We start from the raw sequence: 12950 nt of genomic DNA on the forward strand, positions 1-12950 counted from the left end.
CTGCTATGACCCTCTCATACCCTTAGCGAGAAATCCTTTCGACTAAAACCGTCCAATCAGAATTTTACGGCGAAACAGCAGATTTATGTCGCGTAGATACGGACGATTCGCAGGAGGTATCCCCCGTAAGGCATAATTTAGCATATAACAATTAAACTTAATGAGCCATTTATTTTAATTAATCAAATCCTGTTTTCGTTACTTGCATTATTCTGATATAAACTCTTTCTTCAATAATTACGGAGTTTAAACTTTGTTTTCGCGTATCTATTCACGTTGAAACTTACAACAGCGTATAAATTTACAATGTAATACAAGAAACAAGACCGGCCAGTTTAGCAGTTATAATCGCTTTTATTATAATCTTAACATTGCACGAACACTTGTTCGCCACTTTATACGCGATGCGCTAGAATTTAAACCGGTTCTGCGCGTTTTGATACAAATTCCGATGCCTCCTACGGAAACATCTCTATGTCCAGTCGGCGATCTGGCTCAATAAAGTTTGCTCTCGCTTTCTTCTTCTCTTTCTCTTTTTCTGTCTCTTCCTCTCGCGAAACTTAGCTCCGGCGCCTGCGGACGTTCATACACTAACGCATGCAAATCTCTCGTGCCCGGTGAATTAATGCGTTATGTAACGCTGGCGGGACGCCAGGTGCGAGACACTGCGAGCCGCATCGCGTCGCGCTTGCAGGTTTAACGCGAGCGGATTCAATGGCCCCGACCTGATAAAATTCTATTAAATCGCGCCGGCCGGAGAGGAGGTCTACGCGTCGGTCGCACTCGCCCCGGGGTTAAATCCCGAAGAAGAGGACACCAGCTTCCCGAGGAAGCTCGGGAAAATTATTGCGCCGTTACCGCAATGGAGAGTCGCGAAACAATGCGGTGAGGGGTAGTAAAGGGCTGGCACAATCAACGTTATATGCGGTAGGTGTTAATCACGAGCAGATCTCCCCTCTTTGTCTGTAGACTGATCGAAGTTGTCGGATGTTCTTATTGATTCTTGGCTAATTTGGAATTTTTCCTCCAAGGAAAATATTGAGACGTATTTAAGTTTTGAAAATTGACGATTAAAGACTGGGCTTCGCTGTTAAATTCGTAGTTTTAAATTATATTCAATTTGAGTCATTTTTAACCATTCCCATAAGTCACCGCTGCTCCTACTCAATATGTTAATTTAGCTAAAACAATGTTAATTTAATTAAACCAATGAAATTAAGATTATACTGTTTTGTGTTGATATAATAAATTTCGACATATATAGTTAAAAATGTTATTTAACTCAAGGTATTGGTTTAAATTTTATCCTTTAATATTTAAGTGTTGTACGATTAATCAAAATAATTCTAAGATATGATCGTTGTGAAATCAGTTAGCTAATTATCCTTGTGGTTAGTTATCATACCCCCCCCCCCCCAAATCAACCCCAAGCTATCGATCAAGCCTATTTAGAGCTTGATCCGTTCACTCGTTATCGAGATCTCAACATCTCGAGTACTCGCAAATCGTCGCGTCGCGTAAAAGAGTCATGGTCGGTCTCGCTCCGCGTGTACTTGGCGCGAGACACTACCGTGTCTCTTGATCTAGAAAGTGTCAACGAATCATTAAGAGTTAATGGAAGCTATCGGTGCAAGTGACGCCGAGAATTGCTTGCAGCGTTAATTAACTTTAAACACTACAAACAGCTATAAATTTTTATTTTCTTTCGGCTTTTATTAAAAGCCGTGGAGCTGCACCATCCCGGAAAATAACGGCGACTCGCTAATTAGGGGTAGTTGATTGCATGAACACAGTGGCTAATGTTACACGGCTTAATCGTGTTATTAACGTCGACTAATGTTCTCCCCGATTAACTGAATTTTATTTTAAAAGCTCGATAGATTTCAAGCCACGCGCGGTACACGTAGATCATCCGCGTAATAGAGTGCCTCATTATTCACAAACGTTCCGACTTTTCTCTTTAAAGCAAGTCGAGAAGTCGTATACAAGTGGTAGTAGGTAATGCAGCGTGTGGTCAGACATTCTACAACTTTAATGTTTCTAGAAGCACGAAAACGGCTACATCTTTTTCCACTGCTTCAGCCGGATGAACGGATTTAGAGAGGAAAGTAGCTTCGCGGAGAGCTCCTTCTCTTTCACTTCATCGCGATCTCGAATTTACACAAATTAGCGCTATCGTTTCTCGACGCTGTGATTATTCGCGAGAGAGAGAGAGAGCATATCCGAGCTGCTCGCTCCGCCGAACTTCACCGCCAACCGCCGCGCCGCCGGAAGTTAATACCGTGGTCGTCGTCTCGCATCGCGATTATATTCGAGGAATTTCAGACACGCGCCGAGAGAGAGAGAGAGAAATGGAGATATTTTACGTATGCGATACTGTAAAGCGCGAACGCACCCGTTCATTACTATACGAGATTGATTAATAATTCATCCCGTCGCGGCGTCGCTGTTGTGCTAACGTTGAGAGAACGTTACGCGCGCAGACAGACCCTATTGTTCGGCTTTACGTGTAATCCGCTTTGTCGTGAATGAAAACTCGAGCTTTCGAACGAACGAATTCAGCGCTGAACTTCGACGGACCCCGGTAGAGACGGAGACCGGACACGCCTGATGCAAAACGCCGATCGGGTTTAAACGGATTCTCGTTCGGCTTTAGGTCGGGTTCGATCATCCGATAAAAGTTTCGAGCAACTGGAAAACTGTCGAATACCATCTATCTCTGAAAGCGGAAGCGGAGGGAAGTGAATATCGAAATATAAATAGTGTGTTTGCATCGCGATCAGAAAAACAAGCTTCTCTTGCATCTTAAGAGCAAGTCCGAATGAAATTTCGAGATGCGATTCAAGAGTAACGCAACGAAAAGAGTCGCCGTAATCGTCGAAGGCTGCATTCCGATATTCATTGTCAGTACTGAAAATCTATATTTTTCTATATTTTACGTCACGTACCTATACTATAGATTTTTACTACTGACAGTTGCTGACGGTAAATATCGGAATGCAGCCCAAGTCCCTCGCTGATCCGCGATGTGGCATACTTATACATCGGCGATACTCTTCCGACGGACGTGTTCTCCAATGTCCGGGGAAGGCTCGTTGCGAGAAACGCGATACCCCGACGAAGGTCTCAGTTAACTGCGTTTTCGCAGCTAATTCTTTTAATTCAGGGTTATGGGAATGATCATGCGGGAGGTGAACATCGTGACTCATTGTCATCACCACTCTCTCTAACGCACGAATTCGAGCTTCGATAAATGCGACGTTCTCTAGAATGGTAATAACCACAGGATGTTGGAGAATTAATTGTTGGCGACTTTTTAGCTTAATTCACCGTTATGTATAATATTGATTTCCGGCAACGCGCGCTAAATCACTCGGATATTCTATGTTTTATTAATGAAGTTTTGTATTATTAATATCCGTAGTATATAGACCCAAGTATAATATATCGTCGCCAAAAATACACATATTATTATCAGATGAAAATTTCTGTTTCTGTTAAAAAAGACTGGCTATTAAAAAAAGAATTGGTCGAAAAGATTACATATGCAGTGTAATAATTTCGAAATTTATCTTTTTAAATTACACTATTAATATATTTTTTTTATTGAATCGTGATTAATAGCTCTTCAGCCATAATTCATTGATTTTAAATCGCTTCGGAAAATCTTTTTAAATCTTGAACGCATGACTTCCTAATGAATTTTGTTCCAGTAAGAGAAGTATAATTTTCGATAATTTAAAATTGCATACTATCGAAAGTTTAGTTTTAAAGTTTCTTCAAAAGTTACGCAGAGGCAGGAGAAACTTTGATCGAAAGTGTTGGAGGAATATCGGAGAAAAGTGAATACTGCGAAGGATCTTGAAAATCCCTCTTGTGTATTCAAGAATTAAGAGCCGATGTGAGACTTACGTATATGAAAAGAGACGTAGTTCAAGAAGACCCCTAACACCCCAGAAGCCATACCGTTCCAAACAGCTGAGTATTACAATACACGATGTAGAGAGTAGAGAGTGACCTACGAGTGGACAACCTTGCGACCAGATTGTTACATAAATATTTTTATGTAATTATTTACGCAACTTTTTTTCACGTTCTTATGATTTGACGCCTTCTTCAGAAAGAACGTGCAATTTTTATATTTCCGACACATTGAGTATAATCAGTATATGTAATTATTGTTATTAACGTACGGATACGTAGGTACGTGACACGTTGAGATGATAAAACAATTTAATCAAATCAAATACTTAATAAAAAAGAAAATTGTTTTATTAAAATTATACAAATCTATATACGGACGGATAATTTAGTGAAATCTAAATCGTTTAAATACGCGTTTAAGTAAGCGCAAAATGTAACACGCTTACATGTGTTAAAGAATATTTCGTAATATAGAATGAATCCCCTTGAACGCAGTAGCGGATTCACAGTGTGTCGTGTTTAATCCCTGCTATAAATAGCGGGCCCGTACCCGGGCTGGATATATGCTTCTATTCCGAGAACGCGAATATTCCTTCGACACATGGAAAATCTATAAGTCGATATTCATGCTTGTGCAATATCTCTTTCGGCATTTCCAATAATAAATATTATACTCAATAATACTATATTATACTTAATAACTACGGTACTTGTTAGTGTCTTGTTTGAAAAAAAAAAAAAGAAAAAGGAATTGCAGAGAAGGAACTGGCAGTCGAAAGATGAATCGATAAGTTCTGGAAAATACTGAGTTTAGTACATCGACTTTTCTTCCGTAATGTGCACCATTCTACGTGTTTTCCAGAATAAAATCAATATTCCGATGTGCATCGAGAAACTGAGCGCAACGCTTCCTCCATTGAACTTTATTGTTTTTCATACCTTCTACTAAAAGTTTTCCCTCGATCGTTTAAATTTTTCCTGCCGGAGGAGGAGATGCAGAATTTTGTTTTCGGTCGCAATCAATTACGAACTATACGCGAACAAAACGAAAGTTTCTAAATGCCCTTCTTTGAGATTCTTATAGAATGCGATTAATTACACTGGAAATTATGATGATAATAATTTGCGGCAGTAACTCACTTCGCTGTTTAAATTGTTTTTAATTTTCGCTCCAAGATCGCTCCAAACTTCAACCACGTGAATAAAACATTAATATAAAATATTATTAAGAGAGCCAAGATGTTATAATTATAGCGGTAATGTAAAATATTGTTGTTATGAACTGCGCAAAAGTAACAATACAAACTGCGCTAAAGTATATTAACGTAAAACATATAATAATGTTTCTAATTTATTTCTTAAAAAAATTGTGATTAATTATTTCTTCAATACACCTATACACTTATATGCATATATTAATCAACTAGTGCATACTGTAAAATAAATTTATCACACGTGAAAAAATTTGCTGTGTAAAAGTCTCTTTAATTTTTGTATTCTTGCCATACATTTTGAACCTTTAGATTTGGTTACATTATAAAATGCATACATAATACTAATAACGAAAGATATATTCATATATATTGCATACATACATCATAATTTTATGTATTTTACACTTATACTTAAAAGAAATCCGATGTGATTCCGATAATCCGGATTCACTGGTAGTTTACTGATAGAAAAGTAATAACACGGACATTACTCTTCAGTCTAAAATGATTACAATATACGTTACCGATTACAAATCCTTTGTAAATAATATTTGTGTATTGCTTGAAACAAATAATATACTTATCCTATAAGATATTTTTTAAAAGAAATACAAAAATATCTGTTAAAAAAGATATAGCGACAAACGGCATTGCTTTTATTGCAATGTTAAAATACTCTTATTACACAGTCTACAATGTACAGTAATAATTAATGTAATAATGTAAAATGTATAATAGTAATAATAAATGTAATAATTAATTAATTAATTATTTCTTCAAATATATAATTATACTAATTATCTAATGCATACTGTACATTGCTTAATTTCGACAATTTGTGTATATAATTTCGACAGTTTTTAATTATTTAATATGTAATTTATGGACAATGACCCATGCTTTATATGTGTATCTCGAAACTTATAGGAAAGAGTATTTCAATAACTTTTCTACTGCCACGTGCAGAACAAGATTTAATATAATGCATAGATAAAGTAAATGTACCAATGCCTGGACACGTGCCTATGTCTAGACAGTTTTATCATTTTAGTCCTTAATATAACGCAATATTAATTACGCAATATAAAATTATAACGCAAATTAAAATCAAAGAATCAAAGATAAAAATATTTTTTCTTGTATTATATTTTTATCTTTGATTTTAATTCTTCGATTTTAATAATTATACCTATATTTAAAATAGGTGCCCAGACATAGGTCTTAAGTGTCCCGGCACTGGTACACATTTACCTTATATATTTGTATGTAATACAGCAACACACAATAGTGAGTATTGCAAAATTATTAAGAATACAAGTTACAATGAATATGGAGTTATTGTGATTAATAAACTCATAGAAGTATTGTTGCTATATATCTGTACATTGTACATATATACTGTATATACTACCGAAAAACGAAGTTTATCAACGAATTGTAAAACAAAAGAAAAAATTTACAATTTTATAATTTTATACCCTCCAAGTTGATTATATTACAATCATATATCTAATGATAAAAGATACATAACTTGAATTAAACTTAAAATATTTGTCTTAAAATTTCCTAATTACATATATGACTGCCATTCCATTTAACATGACGTAAAAAAGAGACATCTTCAGATATATACGAGATACTATTTAATACAATCTGCATACTGTAATACAATTACAATATGCAGATACATGGATATTATCTCTTAACTAAAAATGAGTACTGATTGTCTAAAGTTATCTTTCCAAATAACATCTGCATATTTAATCAACTTGAAGCAAATTACTTTCTCATGAAGACATATTGATCTACAAATGTTAAAATATATAGTGCCCTAAAAGAAACGGAAAAAAATACTTTTTATTTATGTATATAAAAATATAGAATTTAATCCGTTTGTCTTGGGCAATACAAAAATAACTGAGCGATAATACAATCAAATAAAAGAGACGCATTGTTAATAAATTATGTTCGCGAATGTTTGACGATAAAAGACATAAGTACTTAGGTCTACGATAATGAAGGAGAAATTGAGCACACATATGTAGGTGTACACACATTCGACACATATGTGTATATGTGTGCAATGTGTTATATTTTGGATAATATATCGTTTAATTTTGGATCGTCTGGCCTTAATTCTGATATTAAACTTTTAGCTTTTAGACGATGTGTTGCAAAACAAGAAGCGAATTTATATGCATTATTTTGTTTTTCCACAATGTTCCATTTCGTGCATATTTCCAATTTCAAGCGTTCAGGAACTATCGGATGATTATAAACTTCAAGAATCTGATTATATGTTGAATCTAATGGACATTTCGGAGTCATTGCGGGCGCACGTAAGTCATCTAATTTGATAGATATAGCAAGGAGTGTCGCAATGGGCGGATCTTCTAACTTAGGAAGAACCATTATAATCCGGGGCATAAAGATCGTTTTAGGGAGATCAAAATCAGGAAATAATGTAGACAAATCAGCAAGTTTTATATTAAAACCAATTGGCTTAGAATTGTTATGAATCATGTCATAAGTTATACTCGGAAAACATTGTGCTATAGTAAACATTGTAAACTTATTTTCAGGTGGTAGAGATTCGTGATCAAAATCTATCCCGTACTTATTTCTCATTAGTCTCGTCAAGACCCGCACTGTCTCGCTCGTTTTAAAATTATATCTTAAATCCGGTATAGAATTAAATAGACTGATATGAAACAAAAAGCATATAATACTAATATCTTCGTTAAACTTCATAGAGTTAGAGAAGGGTAATGTACGTTTGTCGCCTAAATACGTGCTAAACGTGAAAATAATTGTCTGGCTGAAATCAGGTTCATTGTAAACACGAACTACGTTGGAGAAATACCTTTGCAACATCTTCTGTATAATATATTTTGGATTCAGTGTGTTAGGTACCGTGTCAAGCGCGGCGAATTCTTTGAGAAAAACGCTCTCAGGAACGTGTGTGTACATTTCAAACATGTCTTTTATGTAATTTAATACAACAATATCGGTCATTTTCCCAGTTACATCTCGGTATACAGGCGGTTGCAATGGCCTCACCATGTCAATCCAACGCTTATATGAACGCCAACGTTTCATATTAACTAGCTGATTAAACGCCAACGTGTATGCTCTAAGGTCACTATGATCACTCTATTACGCACAGCAACTCAACCTCCTTGGATTATTCACCCTGTGAATCTTTTATTTCTCCGAATATCTCTTCTTTAACGCTGCGTCAACTCTAGTCCGATGCGTACGCGTGATTGCTGATTTTCTGCGCTTCTAAGTATGTAAAATAAAATATGTGAGTTGCAAAAGTAACGGCGAATGCCGCATATCTACTGCGTACCAATGTTCCGCGCGTACGAAATCATTGTTTTCAACGGCGATTATGAAGGACGAGGCAGAACGCGATAGAGAATAAATGGGAATAAATAATCGAATAAATTCACATTTTCCGTGTCTGGAGGTGCATAAAATACAAATATATATGTTCCAGAACATCAGTATAGCGGAAGCATTATTTATTGCTATGTTGTATACGTACCTGTGAGACTGGACTTCTGTAAAAATTGTCACTTGTAAGGATATCCTTCCGCGAAATTCGTCTAAGCTACTGTGTTTCTAAGTGACTAATGGAGAAAAATAAAACAGAGCGGAATTGTCTGACACAGACAATTTCTGTTTGTCTATCAATAAATGTGTGTGTTTCTTTGTTTGTGTGTATTATGTACATAACGTATATATAAGATAGAAGTTCTAAAGGAAACTTATTTAAAAGACCGATAATCCGCTATTATCCGTTTCTCTCACATTTTTCTCGATTATTAATAAATTTAATAATTTTTTAAGCGTTAAGAAATTTGACAAAATTACGTATTCAGAAAGAAAAAGTATAAAAGGCATCAATTACATTATACGTTAAAATAGTATATTGTGCAAAAAGATAATAATACATAATGCATAATGTATCGCAATTTTTATTAAATTTATTTTGATGTTTTATCATATTTTATATCGTTACATGTAAAAGCATTTTATTAAATTCTATGTGTCATATTATCAAATATAATTTTTTCCAACATATCTATATGTATATATTATTACGAATAAATACACAATTAAGCATTATTCGTTTATAGGCAAAACTGCAACACATTCATCCATACAAAACATCTTGCGGCCATTCTTTAGAACGAAATGCAATCCGGACATACCAAATAATGATCGCCGATTATTTCAGTGGTCCTGCAAGCCGACAGTACCGATCAGATGCACCGAAAGTTCACGAGATTCCTCATATCTGCCGAGGCCGAAAACGCGAACGAGACGGCCGATGTCGGCGTTTTCGATCTTCAGGATGACGCTATGACCAAATTCGCGGATAATTGCGCGAACGCCGTCGTGGAGACATCCAAGATGCAGAAAGAACAGATATCCGTTGTTTGGAACAGTCCTGCTGAAGGTAGCGGTTGCATCCTCTTAAGGTAGGGATACTCAAGAATTAATTTAAAATGATATCTATTTCGCGACATTCGCAGGATAACAGTTTAAACAAATTACATGGTACCGACCCAACTTTTGTTGTAATTTAAATTTAAATTTAAATGACAGTATTATCGCGCTATTAGTACACGTATAAAATTACGCTTTTATAAACCTGCAGAAAAATAAAAGCATATTTGTTTTGCGACATTTAAAAGAAATTAAATAGTAATGAGGTAACTTTTACGATAAGCGCGCTGCTTCGTAATGTAAATGTCTACTATTTAAACATGTTCGTATACATGGTTAAACATGTATAAAATATTTGCACCTATAACATCATACATTATTTATAAACGCGTAAAATTTCGCAGCGTTATAACATTTCGCTACGCATACAGTATTTGTGTTAAAGGATTTCACTTAAAACCGTCATCGTTTAAAGAAGCGGAAACGGTATTTATTGCTCTCATTTTATTTATTTTTAAAACAGAATTAAATACAAATAATGTATCTCTCGTTGCGCTAATATAATATTTAAATGCATGTAGATATTACGAAATATATATTTTACAATATCGCGCTATTCATATATTACATGCATAATATTTAATACACAATCATGTATTACGTGATTATATGAAATTTTATCGATTTATTTGAGTTACTCTGAAAGAATATCTATTTCGTCTTATTTTACTTTTTTATTGCATTATTTTTCTATTGCATTGTTGATCTAGCAGCCTTATTTGTACAATGCATTCTGGGCATAATATCCATGCAGTCAATTACATTTTCGTTTTCTTGTCTTTTTTTTCACAGAGCAACAGTATTCGAGTCGATAGATACGTGGTATATGGACGACCAAAATTTGGTTCTTACCATGTGCCAAGACTCAAAAGCGGAAGCCGACGATCAAGGCCCAGTCCTTTCTGAGTGTTGTGCCTGCGATGAGGCAAAATTTGAAGTCACGTTCGAAGGCCTGTGGTCAAGGAACACGCATCCAAAAGTACGTGAACAAGTGTCGGTGACAGGCGAAAATTGTAACGTATTACAAATTTCTGTCTTACAAGTCGCAACGTGTTAACTTGCATCCTGCTAAGGCCTGATTTCCCAAACAATTATAGAAAGATTTATATATTGTTCGAGCCTAAATACTTGAAAAAATAGAATCCTTGTAGCATCATTTTCATATATCTGACATATTTGGAATCGCGATTAGATCATTTTTGAGAAGACTTCACACGATTGACGCTCCTATCTAGATTTGTCGTCGTCCATTCATTATTCTGTCTATTTACAGGATTTTCCAAGCAAGGGATGGATGATAAGATTTTCAGACGTGATTGGCGCATCGCATACCGACAAATACCGATTCTGGGATTACAACGGCAACGCTACCGACGGACTGCGACAGGTAGCTGAGCTTGGTGCGACGCGGAAGTTGGAATCCGAGTTAAAAAATCAGGTAAGAGATGCGATATATGCGATACGGAATCAAGCATTTCTAGATGAAAGCTCTACGAAAGTTTTTAATTTACTTCGTCGTATTTCCGGAAGTTACCGTTTAAAATAAATTTATTTTTTATTTTTTATCTCTAATTTATAGTATAATTCCATTAATATGCTGTTACAAAATACGACGAAAAAATATATAGATATAGAAATCGAGCGTTTTACTAAAATAAATCAGAATTATGAATTAATTCATATTAATTGACATTATAATTAATTAGAAAGAATCAATTCAGAAAGGTAGAGATTGTGTAATTTTTTGAAAACTCTAGAAACTTTTTAGAAATCTAAAAATAGTTCTTCATGAATATATTTTATATTTATTAACAGACATATAAAATTATTTCTGGTATAAACATAGATACATAGAAATTATCAGCAACAGACATTTATCGTTTACTGCTTGTAGAGCGAATACATCAGAACTATAATCAAGGCAAGAGGCATAAGTTATCCGAATGTCACTGGAAAAACCTTCGCTGTATTTCGAGTTGATAGAAAGCATCATTTAATGAGCTTGGTATCTATGATTGGTAAGGCTAATTTTACATTAAAAGGGCTATTAAGTTCGTGTCAAATTGAGTAATAATTTTTCGCTTACCGATTAAAAAAATTGTTTTCCGTAGATCCTTCGCCGGATTGGTTCGTAGGCGTTTCCGGTCTCGAGCTTTGTTTACCTAATTGCAGTTGGATAGAGCATAAGGAATTGAATCTCTACCCGTACGATGCTGGCACAGACGACGGCATTACATACGTGGTAAGTAAACAAACATATCAATTTTTATTTGCAGTTAATTGCTTATAATTTAAGATCGGGTGCCTTAGCGGTTTTTTTAAAGAAAAGAATCGATTTGTACGAAAGAATATTTGAAACTCCCGAAGAGCACGCATCAAGATAGCGCAATTGATTTGTACTTCATTGAAAGGATGGAGGGTTACTAAAAAAAAAAAAGAGATACTCGTCATCTGTCGGCATTGAGGGATCGTACAATAACTCTTCAGAGAGAGAATACCTAATTCTATCAGTTCACAATAGCTACCTCCGTTGTACGCAACAAGAATTGCTGACATCGTTGCTCTCTCGGCATTTTTCCGATGAATAAGAACTTCCTTCTCTTTTTCTATCTTCCATTATTTTTCTTACGAAAAATCGAGCGCATTAATCGCGAGAATTTTTTAATTTGTAACTCGTAACGGCATATCTATTTTTTTATTATTGTCGCGCTGTTGTTGCTGCGTATTCGCCTTGCAAAGGCGGGGGATGCAAGAATTAATAAATCAACAATGAGATAATAAATTCGTCGGACGCTAAAAAGAATTTTAAGAGAAATAAAATCCACGGAAGATCATTCAGCGAATAAGGAATTTTGAGAAATTTATACGAGAGAGATATCTTATATAGCAAAAATTCATAATTATTTCGTTAAGCGATATTTATTACCTTTGTATTAATTACTAGTCACCTGATTCGCCGACGGAGCCACAGGAGCCGATTCGACGTATCACATCGACATACCCGAACGACTCGAGGTCGCCTTTTTACGATCCGTCTGGTCTGGACATGAAACCCCTCGCGAAGCTCTCCCTTAACAGACAGAGATTGTACGAGAAGACCTGCGATGACGCCGATACGAAGAATAATACAGGTGCGGTGGATACGTGTAAAAGAAATAGAAAGAAGAAACGTGTTTTCGTGATGAATTTACAACAGTTAATTGTATCACACGGGAATTTTAAAGCAGCGCATTAACGTCCGATCCTTAGTTCTCTCGGCGATGTACAAAATTTACATTTTACCTGAGAAGGAGG

The 12950-nt window shown here is 35.3% G+C and overlaps 1 protein-coding gene across 4 annotated transcripts in view; it reads left to right on the plus strand.

Moving 5' to 3' along the window:
• LOC139770387 (spondin-1) overlaps positions 1-12950 on the plus strand; it is a 28768-nt gene that overhangs the window by 8228 nt on the left and 7590 nt on the right. For all 4 annotated transcript variants that reach the window (XM_071702288.1, XM_071702289.1, XM_071702291.1 and 1 more), the window contains exons 3-8: positions 9385-9628; positions 10449-10635; positions 10930-11094; positions 11551-11674; positions 11768-11898; positions 12601-12787. In XM_071702288.1, the coding sequence (XP_071558389.1) occupies positions 9385-9628; positions 10449-10635; positions 10930-11094; positions 11551-11674; positions 11768-11898; positions 12601-12787 (1038 nt within the window). The remainder of the gene's footprint in view (positions 1-9384; positions 9629-10448; positions 10636-10929; positions 11095-11550; positions 11675-11767; positions 11899-12600; positions 12788-12950) is intronic.

Source organism: Temnothorax nylanderi, unplaced genomic scaffold, assembly GCF_030848795.1.
Source record: "Temnothorax nylanderi isolate EJ_2023f unplaced genomic scaffold, tnyl_v1.0 TNYL_tig0029_pilon, whole genome shotgun sequence".
NCBI lineage: Eukaryota > Metazoa > Arthropoda > Insecta > Hymenoptera > Formicidae > Temnothorax > Temnothorax nylanderi.